At 47.4% G+C, this 22,365-nt stretch overlaps 1 protein-coding gene across 2 annotated transcripts in view; it reads left to right on the top strand.

Moving 5' to 3' along the window:
* Positions 1-7,898: 7,898 nt before the first annotated feature.
* Positions 7,899-22,365, top strand: part of NLRC4 (NLR family CARD domain containing 4) — a 46,472-nt gene continuing 32,005 nt past the window's right edge. For both annotated transcript variants that reach the window (XM_062210175.1, XM_062210176.1), the window contains exons 1-4: positions 7,899-8,032; positions 9,418-9,518; positions 18,615-18,731; positions 22,052-22,312. In XM_062210175.1, coding sequence (XP_062066159.1) covers position 18,731; positions 22,052-22,312 — 262 coding nt within the window. In that variant the 5' untranslated portion in view covers positions 7,899-8,032; positions 9,418-9,518; positions 18,615-18,730. The remainder of the gene's footprint in view (positions 8,033-9,417; positions 9,519-18,614; positions 18,732-22,051; positions 22,313-22,365) is intronic.

Here is a 22,365-nt window from a genome sequence, read left to right as displayed (position 1 = left end):
GATTGGGCCTTCCTGTTGTTGACTCCGGAAGTTTCCGTGGACAGGAAGTCCCCTCAGGTGTCCGTCTGCGCTGTGGCTGTTTTTGTTAGTTTTGACTCTCATCTGTTCAAGGTTTCCTGTACCAATTTCTTCCGTACACGCTGAGTGGATTAAAGAGTTCTAGAGCTAGGCTGGTTTCAGCCGCCGTCTGGGATCCCATTTCAGTTGCCATTAGTAATAATTGTATGGGATCTTGACTAATCCTCTTCCTCACCTGTAAAACATCGGGGGTTTGGATTGGAGGATAGTAATAAGAAAGCAGATAAGGCCTGGAGGTAAGCACTGGCTTTTAGCCACATTCCTTTGTGAGAGAGGCAACGGAGGCCAGAGAAGGAAAGGTAGTCAGAGAATCCCAACGGGTTGGAAGTCTCCTGGCTTGGAGTCAGGTGCTGTGTTTCACTGGGTCCTGTCAAACTTGACAGAGTTTACAGACTCGCCTAAGTTTTTCAAACGTTTACGTTGAATACCCAAACTACATAAATAGGGCTTTGAACTTGAAGTGAGAGCGCTTTGAGGAAGACTGAGCGATCTGGGAGAAGTGCACGATGGACAGCAGTCTGTAGAGCGGTGGGAGGCTTGACCAGTCATGTGTTGAACAGACGTTCAGGAAGGTTTTCTCACAGAAGGTAGCAAGTTGTACTTCAAGGACAAGTAGAATTTTGCAGGCTAAGAGGTGTAGGGGCTAGCGGTCTGTCACAAGATGCCTGACAACATTTAATTGTCATGGGCAACGGGAAGATAACTGCTTTTACCTGGACTAGGTTTCTTGGGAAAGAAGGTGTGCGGATGACATTGCAGACCGGGAAGGAAGAGATTATGGTGGTAGACTCATTACAGGAATTAGACTGGGTCCCGCATTGTGATACAGCAGGTTAAGCCACTGCCCGCAAACTCACATCTCATGTGGGTGCCAATTCATGTTCCAGCTGTCTTATTCCAGGTCCAGATCCCTGCTAAAGTGCCTGGCAAAGCACCGGCAGATGCCCCAAATGCTTGGGCCACTGGCATCGCTATGGGAGACCAGGAAGAAGCTCTTAGCTTCCACAAGGCCCAGCCCAGGCTGTTGTAACTATTTAGAGAGTGAACAAAGAGATAGAAGGTCTCTTTTTATCTGTAACTCTGCCTTTCAAATAAACAAATAAATCTTACACACACACACACACAAAGGAATTAGAGCAAAGGAGTGACATAAGCAGACCTGATAGAATGATCATATTTGTGTGTTTTTTTTTTTTTTACTTGGAGAGCAAAGACTTCTATGAAGACTTTTGCGGATACATAAGTTAGTCTTGGACTATGATTGTAGCACAGGGGATAGGAAAGAGGAAGGTGGTATGAAAGATGATAGTTAGGAATATGGGGCTAACAGCACAGCAGGGTAAGCCACTGGTATAATGTTGGCATCCCATGTCAAAGCTTTGTTTTGATTCCCAGCTGCTGCGTATCAGATCCAGCTCCCTGCTTATGTGATCGGGAAAGCAGCGGAAGACAACACAAGTGTTTGTGCCCCTGTCACCCAGGTGGCAAACCCGGATGGAGTTTTAGACTCCTGACCAGCCCCAGCCACTGCGGCCATTTGGAACCAGCAAATGGAAACTTTCTCTCTGTCTCGCTCTTACTCTCTCTCCCTTTCTTTCTGTCACTCTGCCTTTCAAATAGGTATTTTTCTAAACAGAGAATACACGGGACTTACTGATCAGTTGGAAGAGATTGGGAGTGAAGAATAGGAAGGAGCCTATGATCACTTCATGTTTCTTGCTCAGGTGCTTAATCAAGTGAAGAAATAGAGAAAAGGAGCTACTCTGGTGAAAGGAGAGAGTTTAGAGAACCATCAGTTTAAGAATATGCATGGGGGCTGGTGCTGTGGTGTAGCATGTAAAGCTGCCACCTGCAGTGCCAGCATCCTGTGTAGATGCCAGTTCGAGTCCTGGTTGCTCCACTTTCAATCGGCTCTCTGCTGTGCCCTGGGAAAGCAGTAGAAGATGGCCCAAGGCCTTGGGCCCCTGCACCTGCGTGGGAAGCCCAGAAGTTCCTGGCTCCTGGCTTCGGATCAGCGCAGCTCTGGCTGTTGCAGCCAGTTGGGGAATGAGCCAGCAGATGGAAGACCTTTCTCTCTCTCTTTCTCTCTCTCTCTGTATAACTCTTGACATTCAAATAAATAAATCTTTTTTAAAAAAGAATATATATGAACTACTTAGTTATTTTTAAAATATTTAATTTATGTATTTTAAAGGCAGAGTTGCAGAGAGAGGGAGAGACAGAGAAAGAGGTCTTCCATCTGTTGGTTCACTCCTCCAAATGGCCGCAATGGTCAGGGCTGGGCCAGGCTGAAGACAGGAGCTTCCTCTGGGTCTCCCACAATCGTGCAGGTGTCCAAGGACTTGGGCCATCCTTTTCTGCATTCCCAGGGACATTAGTAAGGAGTTGGATCAGAAGTAGAGCAGCCTGGACTGCCCATATGGGATGCCTGCACTGCGGGTGGCGCTTTACCTGCTATGCCACAATACCGGCCCCTTAGTTATTCTCTACCTCATAAAGCCCCAGTACTCAGAATAGAGTTCTGAATTGAAAGCATAGCACAGCAGTCAACAGTGCATGGCATAGTAATTTTTTTAAGATTTATTTATTTATTTGAAAGTCAGGGTTACACACAGAGAGGAGAGGCAGAGAGGCAGAGAGAGAGGTCTTCCATCCGATGATTCACTCCCCAGATGGCCGCAATGGCCGGAGCTGCACCGATCCCAAGCCAGGAGCCAGGAGATTCCTCCTGGTCTCCCATGCAGGTGCAGGGGCCCAAGGCCTTGGGCCATCTTCTACTGCTTTCCCAGGCCATAGCAGAGAGCTGGACTGGAAGTGGAGCGGCTGGGTCTTGAACCGGTGCCCATATGTGATGCCAGCCTTTCAGGCCAGGGCATTAACCCACTATGCCACAGCACCGACCCCTTTTTTCTTTTCTTAAATAAATATATACTTATTGGAGGAAACAAATATGAGAAATAACCTATTGCCTATATTGATAACTGCTGTTAACTTCTTGCCATAAATCCTTTTTTTAAAAATTTTATTTATTTATTTATTTATTTTTGACAGGCAGAGTGGACAGTGAGAGAGAGAGAGAGACAGAGAGAAAGGTCTTCCTTTGCCATTGGTTCACCCTCCAATGGCCGCCACGGCCGGTGCACTGCAGCCGGCGCACCGCGCTGATCCGAAGGCAGGAGCCAGGTGCTTCTCCTGGTCTCCCATGCGGGTGCAGGGCCCAAGCACTTGGGCCATCCTCCACTGCACTCCTGGGCCACAGCAGAGAGCTGGCCTGGAAGAGGAGCAACCGGGACAGAATCCGGTGTCCAGACCAGGACTAGAACCCGGTGTGCCGGCGCCGCAAGGTAGAGGATTAGCATATTGAGCTGCGGTGCCGGCCTCCATAAATCCTTAAAAATTATTTTACTAAGCATTTTACATATACTCTGTCTTCTTTTTTTTAATTTTTCTAATTTTTTTTTGTTTTATTTGACAGGCAGAGTTAGACCGTGAGAGAGAGAGAGAGACAGAGTGAAAGGTCTTCCTTCCATTGGTTCACCCCCCAAATGGCTGCTATGGCCAGGTTAACAGCCTGGACTGAAGTGCTGGCATCCCATATGGGTGCCAGTTTAAGTCCCGGCTACTCTTCTTCCAATCCAGCTCTCTGCTATATCCTGGGAAAGCAGTAGAAGATAGCCCAAATCCTTGGGCCCCTGCACCCGTGTGGGAGACCTGGAAGAAGTTCCTGGCTCCTGGTTTCAGATCGGCGTAGCTCTGGCTGTTGAGACCATCTGGGGAATGAACCAGTGGATGGAGGACTTCTCTTTCTCTCTGCCTCTCCTCTATCTCTGTGTAACTCTGACTTTCAAATAAATAAATAAATCTTTAAAAAAAAAAAAGGCAAGTCTTAGTCAATTTGGAACAAAAAATTTGGCCAAGGCCTGGGAAAGCAGTGGAAAGATGGCTCAGGTTCTTGGGCCCCTGTGCCTGCGTGGGAGACCCAGAAGAAGCTCCTGGCTTCGGATTGGCATAGCTCCATCCATTGCAGCCAACTGGGGAGTGAATCAGTGGATGAAAGACCTCTCTCTCTCTCTCTTTGCCTCTCCTTCTCTATCTGTGTAACTCTGATTTTCAAATAAATAAAATAAATGTTTTTAAAAAAACTTTTTTTGAAATCCTCATATAATTTTTTCTAATATGCATTTTCCATGAGCTTTTTGAAGACTGTGTGTGTGTGTGTGTGTGTGTGTGGAGAGAAAGAGAGGGAGAGAGAGAAAGGAGAGTGAGAGCAAGTTAGGACAATAGGACAATAGACACAATGTACCCTTACTTTCTAAGGAGGCAGTCAAGAAAGGTTGACCTTCCTTAATTAAGACACACTGAGAAGTTACTCAACAGGGTTTGGCCCAATAACTTCCCCTTTCTCTGGCTGTAAGGGCAAGAGGACTAGCAAAACTCCACAACTCCAGAACAATTGTCAGAGCATCTAGGGAGAAAAGACTTGTGGCATTTCTCCTGGCTCCTCATTAAACTGAGAATGAAAAGCATTGAGTATTTACAAAAGCTTCAAGTCACAGAACAGCCAGCCCTCTTGGTGCTTCCCCGTACTATCTCCTGCGACGGCTGTCACAATCCTGGGCAAGGTGGGAAACTACTATTTGACTGCTAACAAGCTTAAATGGGGGCCAGCATTGTGGCAAAGTGGGTTAAGCCCTTGCTTGTGATGCCAGCGTCCCATTTGAGTGGCAGTTCAAGTCCCAGGTGCGCCACTTCCAATCCACCTCCCTTCTAATGTACCTAGGAAGGCAGTGGAAGATGTTCCAAATGTTTGGGCCCCTGCCATCCATGTAGGAGATCAGGATGAAGCTCCTGGCTCCTGGCTTCAGCCTGGCCCAGCCCTGGCCATTGTGGCCATTTGGGGAGTGAGCCAGCAAGCTCTTTAATCTGCTAGCTTATTCTGCAAGTGGCCTCAATGGCCAGGGCTAGTCCAGGCAGAAGCCAGGAGCCTGCAACTCCATCCAGATCTCCCATGTGGGTAGCAGGGACCCAATTTACCTGCACCATCTTCCACTGCTTTCCTAGGTGCATTAGTAGGGAGCTGGATCAGAAGCAGAGAAGCCAGGATTTGGAGCAGTATTCCAATACGGGATGCTAGGATTGCAGGTGGTGTCTTAACCCATTACACAACAACACTGGCCTCTTGAATTCAGATCTTTTGTGCTGAAGCCTAGGCATTTCCAATGTGCTATACTCTCAGGATAATAAGGGGTGAGAGAGACAGGGACAAAAGGCAAAAGGGACAGGGACAAAGCTCTTGGAACCCACCCAGGCTGCCAAAGTTTCAAGTTAGTTATATTTTCTAAATGCATTGAAAACATGACTGTGCACCTGTTTGCAAGGGAAACTGGAGAGCCAGTGAGAGGTATGTGCTTGAATGAGGATGGATATAAATGTATTTCTTTTACCATGATGCAATACTATACTAGTCTCCTATGAGTGCTGCAACAACATACTGCAAACTGCATGGCTTAAAGCAACAAAAATTCATTTCTCTCCCAGTTCTGGAGGCTGCAAGTCCAAAGGCACTATCAGCGAGCTGAAGTCAAAGTGTCTGATTGCCACGCTCCCCCTGGAGGCTCCAGGGGAGAACCCACGTCTTCCCTCTTGCAGCTTCCTGTGGTATCCACCACCCTTGGCTCATGGCCATCTCACCCTAGTCTCTACCTTCGTGGTCACACTGCCTTCTCCTCTCCTATCTGTTGCAAATGTCTCTGTCTGAATGTCTCTCTCTCTTGTTCGCTCTCTCTCTAAAAATATTTTATTTATTTGAAAGGTAGAGTTACAGAGAGGCAGAGAGAGAGAGAGAGAGAGAGAGAGAGAGAGGTCTTCCAACCGCTGGTTCACTCCCCAGACAGCTGCAATGGCCAGAGCTGTGCCGATCCGAAGCCAGGAGCCAGGAGCTTCTTTCGGGTCTCCCACATGAGCACAGGGGCCCAAGGCTTTGGGCCATCTTCTACTGCTTTCCCAGGCCATAGCAGAGAGCTGGACTGGAAGTGGAGCAGCTGGGTCTCGAACCAGTGCCCATAGGGGATGCCAGCACTGCAGCAGGTGGCTTTACCCGCTGCACCGGAGCAACAGCTTATCTGCCTCTCTCTTATAAGAGCACTTGTGACTGTGATAATCCTGAATAATCTAGGATTAGCTTCCCATTTTAAGATCCTTAACATAAGGCATCTGGAGAACACAGTTTCCAGGCTAGGACCTGACATATTTGGGGGCGGGGTATTATTCAGCCTATTACAACCACATTTCTTTCTACAGTTCCCTTTTTATCACCTGGTATTACATCATTTTGTTATTACAAAAGTACTAGGTATTTGCCATAGAAAATTAGAATCTATAGGAGTGGGCATTAACCCCAGGGTTAAGATGTTCACATCTCATATTAGAGTACCTGGGTTTAGTTTTTATCTCAGGCTCCAAATTCCAGCTTCCTGTCAATGCAGACTCTGGGACATTGTAGGTGTTGGTTCAAGTGATCGGATCCTTGCCTCCTACGTGAAAGATCTAGATTGCATTCCTGGTCTTGGCCCCGACTTCAATAAAGTCCCTACTGTTGCAGGCATTTTGGTAGTAAACCAGTGAATGGAAGCTTTCTCTCTCTCTCTCTCTTGCCTCTCAAAATAAAAAATTGTGTTGCAAGAAAATTAGAGGGGCAGGCTTTGTGGTGCAATGACTTAAACCACCACTTGGGACTTCTGCTCCCACTCCAATCCAGTTTCCTGTACATATACATCCTGGGAAGCAGCAGATAATGGCTCAAGTATTTGAATCCCTGCCACCTCGAGCGAGACCCAGACTGAGTCACCAGCTCCTGGCCCAGCTCTGGCTGGTGCGGACATTTGAGAAGTGAACCAGCAGATGGAACATCTCTATCTGTCACTCTGCCTTTCAAATAAATACATAAGCACTTGAAAATACCATACACAGACAAGCAAAAGAAGCAAACTTCAAGTGACTCACTCTCCTACTCTGCAGAGAGAAGCACCATTACTGTTTTGGTGCCGAACTTTGCAGTTTTTTCTCCGGAACATATACTGACCTAAAGCTTTCATAGCATTTTAAAAATCCAACTGATGGCACCACGCTTGATCTCACTTCAGAGAATCCACCCCACAAGTTAGAACACGCTGATGATACTCCCTAGTAAACCCAGAAAGCAGAAATTTATTTGGGGAAAGGTGTAAACATTCCCCTATGTCAGACAGGTTGTCAGCACATGCTTTTAGAAATAAGAAGTTACGGCCAGCGCCGTGGCTCAACAGGCTAATCCTCCGCCTAGCGGCGCCGGCACACCAAGTTCTAGTCCCAGTTGGGGCACTGGATTCTATCCCAGTTGCTCCTCTTTCAGGCCAGCTCTCTGCTATGGTCCGGGAAGGCAGTGGAGGATGGCCCAAGTGCTTGGGCCCTGCACCCGCATGGAAGACCAGGAGAAGCACCTGGCTCCTGCCTTCGGATCAGCACGGTGCGCTGGCCGCAGCACGCCGGCCACGGCAGCCATTGGGTGAACCAATGGCAAAGGAAGACCTTTCTCTCTGTCTCTCTCTCACTGCCCACTCTGCCTGTCAAAAAAAAAAAGAAGAAGAAGTTACATAATGTAAAAAAGTTCCTGGTAGTTTGTGCAAAAATTGAGGAAAGGATATGCAAGAATATCATTCTCAAGAGAAGCTCAGGGATTTCTCAATTCTTGGAGCTGTGTATAAACTGGCTTCCTGGAGTCTGTGACCACAAATGTTGACTGCGTCTGTGTCAGCAAGAGCCTGGCTGTTTGCTTGCAGGAGGGAGGCCCCAGGCATCAGCAGCACCATGGACTGGTATTGGAGATCTGTTTGCTCTGTGCTAACCTTGCGTGGAACCCTGAGGACTGAGAATACACACATATCCTGAAAGTCTTCTGGAATTCAAGTTCTAAGAGGTAAGCATGGGGACCAGCACTGTGGCATAGTAGGTTAACCCTCCACCTGAGGTACTGGCATCCTATATGGGAGCCACTTCATGTCCCAGCTGCTCCTCTTCCAATCCAGTTCTGTGCTATGGCCTGAGAATGCAGCGGAAGATGGCCTAAGTGCTTGGGCCCTGGCACCCAAGTGGGAGTCCTGGAAGAAACTCCTAGCTCTTGGCTTCAAATCAGCCCAGCTTCAGCCACTGAGGCCATCTGGGGAGTGAATTAGTGGATGGAAGACCTCTCTCTTTCTGTCTCTCCCTCTATCTGTAACTCTGCCTCTCAAATAAATAAATCTTAAAAAAAAAAAAAAAAAAAAAGAGGTAAACATGACCTTGACCACAGTAGCAATACACCTTAACCAAGCAAATTGGTTCATTTTATGTCTTGCTCCCTTCTTCCCTTCTCTATCATAAAAATACATATTGAATTTTCAAAACACTTTGTTTCATTTTTAAGCTGTAGAATAACTCAACAGCAATAGGCGCCGTGTGTTGTGAATAAACAGGAAACAGCTGAGTCACTCCTTCTCCGGGGGGATTTCTAGTCCGGCAGCTTCAGGCTCAGGATCTGCTGCTTTCCTGGTTGCTTCTGCCTCCTCTCATCTTCCATTTCTGAGGTGGTGGTGAAGGGGGAGGGATGGAGACAGACAGGGACAGAGAAACAAACTGGTTCACTCCAAATGCCCACAACATCCAGGCTAGGCCAGGTCAAAGCCAGGAGGCTGGAATTCCATCCGGGACTCCCACATGGGTGGTGGGTGTTGCCTGCGAAGGTGTGCGATAGCAGGAAGCCAGCTCAGAAGTGGAGAAGCTGGGACTCAAACCAGGTATTCCAATATGGAATGAGAGAGTCCCAAGCGGTGATGTAGCCACTGTGCTAAGTGCCTGCCCCCCCGCAAGTGATTCTTACTATGCTTTTTTTTAAAAGATTTATTTATTTATTTGAAAGTCAGAGTTACACAGAGAGAAAAGGAGAGGCAGAGAGAGAGAGAGAGAGAGAGAGAGAGGTCTTCCATCTGATGGTTCACTCCCCAATTGGCCGTAATGGCCGGAGTTGTGCCTATCCAAAGCCAGGAGCCAGGAGCTTCTTCCGGGTCTCCCACATGGGTGCAGGGGCCCAAGGCCTTGGGCCATCTTCTACTGCTTTCCCAGGCCATTGGAGAGAGCTGCATCAGAAGTGGAGCAGCTGGGACTTGAACTGGCACCCATATGGGATGCCAGCACTGCAGGCGGAGGCTTTACCTGCTACCAAACAGTGCCACCCCCACCCCCACCCCACTATGCTCTGTAAAAAAAAAAAAAAAAAAAAAAAAAAAAAACCTTGTTCAATGGTTCCTCTTTTTGCGTGTTTTCCAGATCTACAGGAACACCAGGCCTCACTGTGAAACAGAAAGCAAATGAAACAGATTGAAAATCTTCAATCTGTGGAGAAGAGGGCAGCTGGATTGCTCAACCAGGTACTGTGGGAAGAGAGAATGGGATTTTGAGATTGTGGAGCCAAATATTAAAATTTGGGTTTACATCCACTTAAAGCTGTGCCTGGGAGGTATAGAAGTCTTAACACAAAGAATGCGGTTTGGCATGCTGGGTTTGCCTCCTGGGAAACCATTAGGGGTGGCTGACCTGACCCCCTGGGTGGTGAAGTGCACCTGGAGTCCAAGGGTTGCATTCGTGGGTTTACTGTGAGAGGGAGGGAGGGAAAGGGCCGCAGGTGCACTTGTCGGTGCTCCACTCCGACTGTGGTGAGAAGTGTAACAGATTGCACTGGGAGGAGCTGGGGGCTCTTAGTGCATCTTCTGCCCCCGTTACTGATGAGGAAGCTGTCGTTTGGAGAGAGAAGGCAGGGAGATCAGGGTTTACAGAACTCCTATTTTGTGATCCACTCTGCCCATACATTCTTTCAGTTGATCCTTACATCCCATGTGGAGAGGCAGAGAATGTGGATCTGGCCAGAGACGTGCTGGAGGTCACACAGCCAACTGTCTCCAGCTCTAAGATGGGGCCTGGTCTCCTGCCATGCTGTAAGGAGCTGGGCACACTTCTCCCATGCTGACTGCATCCATCTACTCGGGCTATCAAAAAAAAAAAAAAAAATCAACCACGGCAGGCTGCGTGGCTGAAATAACAGGCATTGACTTTCTCATCAGTTCTGGTGGCTGGACATCCAAGGTCACGCTGTCTTCAGGCTTGGTGTCTCCCGAGCCTGCTGTCCTTGGCTGCAGATGGTGCCTTGCCTCCCCTCCTCGCTCTCACACAGCCCTGTCCCCGTGCCTGTGCATCCCTGGCAGCTCCCTTGGTGCATCCAAATTTCCTCTTCTTATAAGGTCCCGTCCACTTAGATTGGAGTAGGGCCCACCCTACAGCCTCAATTTAATGTAATTATCTCTTTAAAAGTCCTGTCTCCAAACACAGTCTTGTTCTGAGGTCCTGGGGTTGAAGGCTTCAACGTAGGTTTGCAGGGGGGACACACTTCCTCCTGTGATGCTAATGTTAACAAGAATATGTGAGTATGGAAAACTTCTTGGCCTCTTCCTCTGTCTTCTCCCCTCCCTCCTTTATTCTGTATTCTTACTAGACCTGTTGGGGAGGTAGACGGGAGAGAAGAATCAACAGTTGCTGCTACTTACTGAGTCCTTTCTGTGTGGGGCCACTACCCCCTCACTGAGGACCTTCAGCTTATCAGTGGCATTTGAGCCACACAATGGACCTTTGTGTACCTTCCTGTGCATCCCCAGCTCTTGCCTTCAGATCTTTCTCCATGGCTCCTTCTCTATGCTGAGAATGGCCTTTCCTGCCTGGCACACTTTGGTTCCTTTAAGTGTAACGCAAGTCACCTCTTCCCGCTGGAATCCAACAGTCCACGCTGGCAGTCTCACTACGAAACTGACCTTCGACCCACAATAAGAGAGACCTCTTACATGACCACCTAGGGCCAGGATAAAGAAATTACAGAAGCAAAATTCCTGTGAAAGCATACAGTGCTTCTGACAGTTTTAGCTTAATTCCATCTGTAAGCAGGCTGGCTGTGACCCACTGTCACTGCTGTGTCTCATATCCTGAGTGGACCAGAGTGTGGAGAGCTGCCCTAGAGAACATGCTGGTTTCCTCTGACAGCTGTCCCTACTTCTCTCAGTTCTGAAGGCTCGGGCTCCTCACGCAGGTGCACTTGGAGAACTGGGCACAGCAGGTGCGGCTCTGGGCCCTGCCCATCAGCCATCCAAGCTCGAAGTCCTGCACTGATCTCATTTTCTCATCCAGGGTTGGAAGTCTGGCTGTAGCATCCTGACTTTTTGTATATTGGCAGAGTCACCTAACATTGTTGCAGTTTGAACAAATCATTTAGAATACTTCCTTTATACAATAGTATTTCCTATAATACCCGTGTAATGAAATGAATGTTAATAATGGCCCAAAAAAATGGGGCTGGCACTGTGGCATAGCAGGTAAAGCCGCCGCCTGCAGTGCCGGCATCCCATATGGGAGCTGGTTTGAGTCCTGGCTGCTCCACTTCTGATCCAGCTCTCTGCTATGGCCTGGGAAGGCAGCGGAAGATGGCCCAAGTCCTTGGGCCCCTGCACCCACATGAGAGACCTGGAGGAAGCTCCTGGCTCCTGGCTTTGGATCAGCTCAGCTCTGGCCATTGTGGCCAATTGGGGAGTGAACCAGCAGATGGAAGACCTCTGTCTCTCTCTCTGCCTCTCCTTCTCTCTCTCTGTAACTCTGACTTTCAAGTAAATAAATAAATCCTCAAAAAAATGGCCAAAAAAGAAATTCAATGACAATTTTTGTTAAAAAAAATTTAACTGTGGAAGAATACATGCAATGAAATTTACCATCTTAACTATTTTTAATTTTTATTTAAAATTTTAAAATTTATTTTATTTTTTTAAGTATTTATTTATTTTTATCTGAAAGTCAGAGTTACACAGAGAGGAGAGGCAGAGAGAGAGACAGAGGGGTCTTCCATCTGATGGTTCACTCTCCAGTTGGCTGCAACAGCCGGAACTGTGCCGATCCAAAGCCAGGAGCCAGGAGCTTCCTCTAGGTCTCCCACATGGGTGCAGGGGCCCAAGGACTTGGGCCATCTTCTACTGCTTTCCCAAGCCATAGCAAAGAGCTGGATTGGAAGAGGAGCAGCCAAGACTAGAATTGGCACCCATATGGGATGCCGGCATTTCAGGCCAGGGCGTTAACCCACTGCGCCACAGCACTGGCCCCAAAATTTTAAAATTTATTGAAAATTCATTTATTTATGTTTGAAAGGAGAGAGGGAGAGGGAAAGGGAGAGAGAGTGAGAAGGAGAGGGAGAAGGATAGAGAGAGGGAAAGAGAGGGAGATAGAGGGAGAGAGAAGGAGAGAGTGGGAGAGAGAGGGAAAGAGCGAGAGAGAGGGAGGAGAGGGAGAAGGAGAGAGAGGGGGAGAGAGAGGGAAAGAGGGGGAGAGAGAGAGAGAGGGAGAGAGGAGAGAGAGGAAGAGAGGGGGAGGGGAAAGAGAGAGAGAGGACTTTTAACTGTTGGTTCACTCCACAAATGGGAGTTTGGAGCTCCATTTGTGTCTCTCCCGTGGGATGGGAGAGATGTAAGTATCTGAGCCATCATTTGCTGCCTCCCAGGGTTCACACGAGCAGGCAGCTAGATTGGAAGCAGAGCAGGCCTGAGCCAGGCACTCAGATGTAGGCTGTGGGCATCTTACCCCTGTCCAAACACCAGCGCCAAGCTGCAATTATTCAAATATCCAATCCTAAACTTGTTCAAATTTGTTTACCCTGACTTACGCATTCCATCCTTTGCTCCTCCTACTCCTGACCTGCCCTGGTACTTGTGCCTGTGGCCCAGTGTACACACCCTTCTCTTGGGAGCTGTAAGTAATAAAACTTTGAGTGGCATTGAGTTCTGTGTATCATCACTCAATCTCCTTTATTCAATTCTGGGTACAAAGTAACCACAGACTAGAAAAAAATTCATAATACAAACATCTGACAAAAAAAAGTATATCCAGAATTGGTGAAGAGCTCCTAAGAGCAAATAACAAAAAGACTACCACTTTGTAAAATGAGCAAAATGTTACAGATCCTTCACTAAAAAATTTATGAGTGAACAATGAAGTACTGTGAAGTACATCATTAGTCTTCAAGAAAAGGAAAACTAAGGGCAGGTGCTGTGGCACAGCAGGTGAAGCTGCCGTTTGGGACACCTACATCCTATATCGGGCTACCTGATTTGAGTCTGGCTACTCTGTTTTTCCAATCCAGCTCCCTACTAAGGCACCTGGGGACAACACATGATGGCCCAAGTACTTGGTTCCTGACACCCTCTTGGGAGACCCAAGTGGAGTTCCTGGTTCCTGGTTTCAGCGTGGCCCAGCCCTGACTGTTGTAGGCGTTTGGGGAGTGACCCAGCTGATGGGAGATAGTGTGTGTCCTCTCTCCCCATTCCCTCCCCTGTCACTCTGCTTTCAAATAAATAATTAAAAAAAAAAAAAAGGAAATCAAAACTACAATGAGATACCACTACCCCCATCTTAGAATGACTAAGATTATAAGACCAATAGGGCAGACATTTCCACTACCAGTGAAGAGACCTCCATCCTACACTGAAGACCCGGGTTTCATTTGTGGTTCTGGCTCCTGACTCCAGCTTCCTGGAGGAAACCTATTTGTACAAAGCAGGTTGAATGCCATTGTAGAAAGGCTGGTAATTTACATCATCCAATGAAGGAGGAATCGTTAAGAAAATAGTAGCAGGGCAAGCGTGTGGTGCAGCAGTTAAGTCGCTGCTTGGGATGCCCACGTTCCATAGTGGAGTCTGGTTCAAACTCCTTGTTAACATGCCCCTGGGGGCCGGCGCTGTGGTGTAGAAGGTTAAGCCTCTGCCTGCAGTGCCAGCATCCCATATAGGCACCCGTTTGAGTCCCGGCTGCTCCACTTCTGATCCAGCTCCCTGCTAATGCCCCTGGGAAAGCAGTGGAGGATGGGCCCCTGTCACCCACATGAGAGGCCCAGAGAAGCTTCTGGCTTCCGCTTGGCCCAGCCTCAGCAGTTGTTGAGTAGTGGATCAGCAGAAGAAAGACTCTCTCTCTGCCTCTCTGTAACTCTGCCTTTCAAATAAATAAATAAATCTTGAAAAACAACAAAAACATGCATCCTGGAAGGCAGCAGTGACGGCTCAAGTACCACCAGCTATGTGGGAAACTCAGACTTCTGATTTTGACCTGGCCCAGCCCTGCCTGTTGTGGGCATTTGTGGAGTGGATCAGAGGATAGAAGATCTCTCTCCATCTCTCTCTTTCTCTCCACTCCCAGTTCAGAAACAGAAGATGATAGTAGGCAGACGCAACCAGGAAAGAAGCAGGCCCTGATATAGGAGACGCCAGAGCCAGAAAATTCACCTTAAGAAGAAACAATTTACTTGTTTCCTATCTACTCACAACATAAAAATCCTATTGCTGTTAGTTTATTCTCTCTCTCTGTCTGCCTTTCAAGTAAAATGAAAACTAAAGATTTTAAGAAGAAAATAGTAACACAATAAGATGAAATATGCAGTTATTAAAAAACCTAATTTGAGGGGCTGGTGCTGTGGCTCAGTAGGTTAATCCTCTGCCTGCAGCACTGGTATCCCATATGGGCACCAGTTCTAGTCCTGGCTGCTACTCTTCCAATCCAGCTCTCTGCTATGGCCTGGGAAAGCAGTACAAGATGGCCCAGATGCTTGGGCCCCTGCCACCCATGTTGGAGACCAGGATGGAGTTTCTGGCTCCTGGCACAGACCTGGCTATTGTGGCCATTTGGGCAGTGAACCAGTAGATAGAAGATCTCTCTCTCTCTCTCTCTCTCTCTGCCTTTCAATAAATAAATAAACCTTTACAAAAACTAATTTGAAAATTAGGACATAAAAATGTTCACATAATATTAAACAAAAACACAATATATAATTGTTGGTGGGGCCGGGACTGTGGCGCAGTGAGTTAACACCCTGGCCTGAAGTGCCACAGTGCTGGCCCCTCTTTATTTTTTTTAAAGATATATCTTTTTACTTAAAAGGCAGAGTTATGGGGCCAGCGCTGTGGCATAGCAGGTAAAGCCACCGCCTGTAGTGCCAGCATCCCATATGGGCACCAGTTCGAGTCCCGGCTGCTCCACTTCCCATCCTGCTCTCTGCTATGGCCTGGGAAAGCAGAAGATGGCCCATGTCATTGGGCCCCTGCACCCGTGTGGGAGACCTGGAAGAAGCTCCTGGCTCCTGGCTTGGGATCGGCACAGCTCTGGCCGATGCAGCCATCTGGGGAGTGAACCAATGGATGGAAGACCTCTCTCTCTCTCTCTCTCTCTCTGCCTCTCCTCTCTCTGTGTAACTCTGAATTTCAAATAAGTAAATATTTAAAAATATATATATATAATTGTTGGCATACATTTTATGTGAAAATAGTGGCTTTTATAAAGCCATTCTATACTGGCAACTTGCATATATGAGATGAGCGACAATTTTAAAATTATGACATTTAAAATATTTTTATAATTATTAATTATGGTTATTACAGAGAAACAATAGTGTTCATAATTTCTCTATGGAAGTTACACTTTTTTAATGTCACCAGTGAATTAGTTTTAGGATGAAGGAGAAATTTCATGTTCTGATGGTATGTATGGTTTCACAGCAGGAACAGTTACAGCAAAATTGCTCTGGCTATGAGTGTCACATTATCCCCAGGTGGTGCTTTTCCAAGGGGATGGTATAATTAAAAAGATTGGAGCCAAATAAAGCAATTCTGAGAGGGTTTCTTTTTGGATGGGAGAGACTCTGGTAAAAGAATATTCCTTGTTCTTTATTTAGCTTTTTTTTTTTTTTTTTTTGACAGGTAGAGTGGACAGTGAGAGAGAGAGAGACAGAGAGAAAGGTCTTCCTTTTGCCGTTGGTTCACCCTCCAATGGCCGCCGCGGCTGGCGCGCCGCGGCCGGCGCATCGCGCTAATCCGATGGCAGGAGCCAGGTGCCTATCCTGATCTCCCATGGGGTGCAGGGCCCAAGCACTTGGGCCATCCTCCACTGCACTCCCTGGCCACAGCAGAGAGCTGGCCTGGAAGAGGGGCAGCCGGGACAGAATCTGGTGCCCCGACCGGGACTAGAACCCGGAGTGCCGGCGCCGCAAGGCGGAGGATTAGCCTAGTGAGCTGCGGCACGGCTTGTTCTTTATTTAGAATAGCCTCAAACCATAAACAAACCCAGTAGCCATCAGCAGGAGAATGGATAGATAAGCTGAGAGTATTCATGCAATGGCATACTACTCAGTGGTATAATGGTAGTAGTACTCATACAAGCAACAGTGTGGATGACTCTCATAGACATCATGGTGAGCGAAAGAAGCAGGACACAAGCACACATTTGGTTCTATTTATATGAAGTTTTAGAACAGGCAAAGCTAATTTATGATGAAAAAATGAGGACAATGAGTGATTGACCTTAAGGATATAGTAGAAACAGGATGGCATTGGAGGGGGCATGGATATTTTCTAAGGAGCGGGCAATGTTTTATGTCTTGGTTGGTTGTTGAAGTGTGAGCATTTTCCAAAACTCACCCAAGAATATGGTTAAGATCTAAGCTTTCACTCTATGTTAATGTTTCCTTAGAAAAGAGTAATAACTTAATATTAAATTCTAGTTAATGATATGGATGTAGAAGTGTAAGTCTGAAACTTATGTTGAATGTACAAAAATTTAAGTAAAGTAGATTGATGAATGGATAGAAAGATAGGCAGTTGGACTGATACATGATAAAGTGATTATAGTAAAATGTCAACTGTAGAATCTAGCTAATAGGGCTTCTTTGCACAATTGTTTTAACCCTTCTGTGTGTTTGAGAATTTTCAAAATAAAATCTTAAGGGACAAAACACACGAATTCCCAGCGCAACCCCTTCCACATAACCAGACCCACTCACGTGGCTTCCCTCCATCTGGTGGTTTGAATTCTCTTCCTGTTTTCCTCTCTTCCCCTTCATGTCTCTGAGTCAGGCTCTGTGCCTTCATCCTGATGCAGGGGTTGTGCAGGTGTGTGGGGGCTGAGGGAGAGCATACTCTGGTTCCTTTGGTTCAGGGGTGCACACAGAGTCATTGCAATTTCTGGGCTCCCCGCTTTTCAGCAGACTTTAGAATGGACAGAAAGGCAAGAAAGCTGTTTCTCACATCATGTTGGAGGATGAAATGCCAGGGGTATGGCTGAAGTAGGAATTTGTTTCTTATCTTACAGCATCCCTTTGGACATCACTCCCAGTTATCGTTCCCAGCTGCTCACAGGACACAGGGCACGTGCCTCACGCTAGCATTTGAGGCTTCCCAGGGCTCTTCATGTGTGCCTTGGCAGCATCACACCTTTGTATCTCTGCAGTTACTCCTGCTCCTGTCTCCATAGCTTGGCTCATCTTCTGCCTCTTCTCACCTCCACTCCACCACAGCCAAACCACCTGCCTCATCCCACATGCTTCGCTTTCTTCACGGAAACATCCCCCTGGCTGATTCCAGCACCAACTGCTCTTTCCCGGAACAACTGGACAGGGTTTATCCTCCGCACATTCACTGTGACACTTACTCCTGCTAACTAATTCCAAGTTGCCTTCTTAGCTCTGACCAGAATCAATAGGAAGGAACTTTAAGATGAAGGGTGGCCGGCGCCGTGGCTTAACAGGCTAGTCCTCCGCCTTGCAGCGCCGGCACACTGGGATCTGGTCCCGGTCGGGGCGCCGGATTCTATCCCGGTTGCCCCTCTTCCAGGCCAGCTCTCTGCTATGGCCCAGGAAGGCAGTGGAGGATGGCCCAAGTGCTTGGGCCCTGCACCCGCATGGGAGACCAGGAGAAGCACCTGGCTCCTAGCTTCGGATCAGCGAGATGCGCCGGCTGCAGCGGCCATTGGAGGGTGAACCAATGGCAAAAAGGAAGATCTTTCTCTCTGTCTCTCTCTCTCTCTCACTATCCACTCTGCCTGTCAAAAAAAAAAAAAAAAAAGAAGGGTAATGTTTCAGATCAGCATAGGCCAGGGGCAAAATACACGGAGTTTTTTGGGAGGAGGGCTAGACCATAAATAGTGGCTTTGAGCAAGCTTTTTTCTGGTTTGGGCCACCATTTTCTCATCTATAAGAACAGGGGTCCTGCCCTCTGTTTGGGGCAGGCGCTGTGGCACAGCAGGTTAAAAGCCCTGGCCTGAAGCACCGGCTTCCCATATAGGCGCCGGTTCTAGACCAGCTGCTTTACTTCCTGTCCAGCTCTCTGCTATGGCCTGGGAAAGCAGTGGAAGATGGCCCAACTGCTTGGGCCCCTGCACTTGCGTGGGAGACCTGGAGGAAGCTCCTGGTTCCTGGCTTCGGATCAGCGCAGCTCCAGCCATTGTGGCCATCTGGGGAGAGAACTAGCAAATGGAAGACCTCTCTCTCTGTCTCTACCTCTCTCTGTAACTCTGTCTTTCAAATAAATAAAATAAATCTTAAAAAAAAAAAAAAAGAAGAGGGGCATTAACCAGCTAATTTTTCCTGCCCTTCCAGCTGATAGTCTCTGTTTCTGGTTTGTCAGTTTTACAGAATGAAGAGTAACTTTACAGCAAGAAGATAGCATTGGGATCTTCGGTGACATGTCCATTTGGAAACTATATCTTCTACCAAGATATACTGATATATTTATTCAGAACAAGTAAGTACAATAGAAATAACACCTGCTTGTCCTAAAATGTGCTGCTAATATTGGACAGAAGACCAACATAAGCCTTCTTCTGAGCAGTTTGATGTGTGATTTTTCAATAAATATTCTGTTGTTTTGGAAATTCAATCACACATATGGTAACCTATGATAAAAGGCAGAATCACAGTTAGGACACATGTACCCAAATAGTGACCAAGGGTGTGTTAAAATTTTTTTTAAGATTTCATTTACTTATTTGAGAGGTAGAGTTACAGACAGTGAGAGGGAGAGACAGAGAGAAAAGTCTTCCACCCACTGGTTCACTTCCCAATAATTTTTTTAAAAATTTTATTTATTTAAGAGGGAGAGAGTGAGAGAGAGAGTGAGAGAGAGAGAGAATGCATGCTTCCATCTGCTAGTGCACTCACCAGATGCCTGTAACAGCCAGGACTAGGCTAAGGCTAAAGTGCGGGAGCAAGGAACTCCGCGCAGGTCTCCCACGTGCCTGGCAGGGCCCCACGTCCTTGAGCCATCACCGCTGCTTAGGTGTGCTTTAGCATTAGCATTAGCAGGAGGCTGGAACTGGGAGCAGGCCAGCACTTGAACTTTGAGATGGGAATATGGTCATTCTAAACAGCATGTTAACCACTGTGCCAAAAGCCTCACCTTATATGACTTAATGTAATGTCTATTTAAAAAAGATCTATTTATTTATTTATCTGAAAGAGTTACAGCAAGAGAGGGAGAGACAGAGGTCTTTCATCCACTGTTTCACTCCCTAAATGGCTGCAACAACTGTCTCCCGTGTGGGTGCAGGGGCCGAGCACTTGGGCCATCCTCCACTTCTTTCTCAGATGCATTAGCAGGGAGCTGGATTGGAAGTGGAGCAGCCGGGACTCGAACCGGTACCTATAGTGGATGCTGGTGCTGCAGATGGTGGCTTCACCTGGTGCACCACAGCACCAGCTCCGTCATCAGTTTTTAAAACAGAAAGTATCATTGCCCTCACTTTATAGCTGAAGAAATGAAGCTCCAGAAAGGCTGTTCTTGTGAACTCGCACAGGCCTTTGGGCTTTTCTGAGGCTGCGAATCTTCAGCTGTAAAATGAAGGCCATGATTAGACACAGACTTCCTAGTTACCCCTGAGGGAGCATGTAGAAGAGGGCAGAAGGAGAGTTAGCAGCCCTGTATTGGACAGAGGCAGGGTTGGGGCAACATTCCAGCGAGGTTAGCAACAGAAAGCTGTGGTGGTGGGAAAGGGAAGCTGGGGCGGATCCTGAGGGGCTGGAGTAGGTCACGCCAGAGGACTTGAAGGGTTGGGAGAAGGACATTCACTCTCCAATCAGTCGAGAAAGGTGGCGACACGCGTTGTGGAACAGCAGATTAAGCTGTGCCCACCTCCCTTGTTGGAGAACCTGGGATTGAGTCCTGCCTCCTCTTCTGATCCAGATTCTTGCTAATGCACCCTGGGGGGCAGCAGATGAGAGCTCAAGTGCTTGGGTCCCTGCCATCCTCGGTGAGACCTATATGGAGTTCCTGGCTCTTGGGGTAGGTCTGACCCAGCTCAAGTCATTGTGGGCAGTTAGGGATTGAACCAGCAGATGAGAGTTCTATCTATCTATCTATCTATCTATCTATCTATCTCTGCCTTTCAAATAAATAATTAAACTTAAAAAGAAGAAAGAAAGTTTAGAAATCTAGGAGTGTCCTAACCCAGGAAGAAAAGTGGCACAGAGAATGAAGAACCAGGAAGACGTCGGTCTGGTCCATCATGGAGGAAGGGTGGGTGCAGCACCACAGTGTGATGTCCATGTATCAGGCAGATCTGACAGAGCCAGACGCAAAAATGACACAGCTTCCCAGGAGACCAGGAGACATGAGGGGGCTTAGACTGGACACAGTGACAGCCCACAGAAAAGATCAAAATGGCCGGGGCTGGCACTGTGGCTCACTTGGTTAATCCTCCGCCTGCGGCGCCGGCATCCCATATGGGCGCCGGGTTTTAGTCCCAGCTGCTCCTCTTCCAGTCCAGCTCTCTGCTATGCCCGGGAGTGCAGTGGAGGATGGCCCAAGTGCTTGGGCACCTGCACCCGCGTGGGAGACCAGGAGGAAGCACTTGGCTCCTGGCTTCGGATCGGCATAGCTCTGGCCTAAGTGGCCATTTGGGGGGTGAACCAATGGAAGGAAGACCTTTCTCTCTGTCTCTCTCTCTCTCACTGTCTAAATCTATCTGTCAAAAAAAAAAAAAAAAAAAAAGAGCAAAGTGGTCTGCGGCAGATAAAATGTACTATTCTTTGACTTATGACTAAAGAATAACAGCTAAAAATAGTAGCTAACAAGTGGTGAGCTATTATTTTATGTGAGACATTCTATATGAATTCTCAGGGCACCATGATAAGTTAAATACTTTTCTCGAGGTGGGTGCTTTGCCTCATGGTGAAGATGCTGGTTAAGACACCCAATCCCATGCTGGGGTCCAGAGTTCACATCTGCCTCTGGCTCTTGATTCAGCTTCCTGAATCAGCTTTCCTTGATTCAGCTTTCTTGATTCAGCTGGTTCCTGCCACCCATGTGGAAGATCCAGATTGAGTTCCTGGTCCTGGCATCAGTCTGGCCGAGCCCTTTTGTGGCCATTTGGGGAGTGAACCAGTGGATGAGAGAGCACTCTCGCCCTTGCCTTTGCCCTCTCTCTCTCTCTGTCTCAGATAAATACATTAAAAAAAAAAAAAAAAAACCTGTTCTCAACCTATGGTTCAGAAAAGGAATCAGTGGTATGCTGGAACTTGCTATTATTATTTTGTGAAACTTGGATGCTGAATTTTTGGTTTTTTTTGTTGTTGTTGTTGTTTATTTGTTGATACATGTTGTTGGCTTGAAGTTGACCAGGGTGAGAATATTTATACAAAATAGGACCTTCATTCCCAGAGAGCCAGTTTGTTAAACATTTAGTAGTCTATCACCGAGGTAGGCTCCAAGAAGTTTAGCAACTTGCCAAGGTTACACAGACCATAGCAATGGGCAGATCTCAGGCCAGACTCATTGCTTGAATATCCATGATCCTACCACGCTGACCCCCCTGAGGATTCTTCCATACCAGGGAATAAGGCTACTCACCTTCCCTCATCACCAGCCAAACCACCGTGCTCATCTTGGACTCCGGGGCGAGGGATGGGAAGCTTTGCTGAGCTTTTCTTAAGGGGCTGCGATTCAGCATTTCTAGAACTCATGATGGGGCCAGAGGGGGGCGCATGCAGAACCCTTATGCTCTGAAGACAGGAGCAGATATGCATCTCGGATATGAGTAATTGTGTGTTTTCCCCCCATCTCCTCAGTGAACTTCATAAAGGAAAACAGTCAAGTCCTCATTCAGAGGATGGGCATGACTGTGATAAAGCAAATTACGGACGACCTGTTCGTATGGAATGTTCTGAATTGTGAGGAAGTCAACATCATTCGCTGCGAGAAGATCGAGCAGGATGCTGCGAGAGGGATCATCCACATGACCTTGAAGAAGGGCTCAGAGGCCTGCCACCTCTTTCTCCAGTCCCTGGAAAAGTGGAACTATGCTCTCTTTCAAGACTTGAATGGACAGAGTGAGTACTAGTTTGCTGGCACCTATTTCTATAAGCAGAACAAACCGTGGAGA

This window comes from Lepus europaeus, chromosome 13 (assembly GCF_033115175.1).
Source record: "Lepus europaeus isolate LE1 chromosome 13, mLepTim1.pri, whole genome shotgun sequence".
Taxonomy (NCBI): domain Eukaryota; kingdom Metazoa; phylum Chordata; class Mammalia; order Lagomorpha; family Leporidae; genus Lepus; species Lepus europaeus.
The sequence above is the reverse complement of the archived record's forward strand: the minus strand, read 5'-3'. Positions and strand labels throughout refer to the sequence as shown.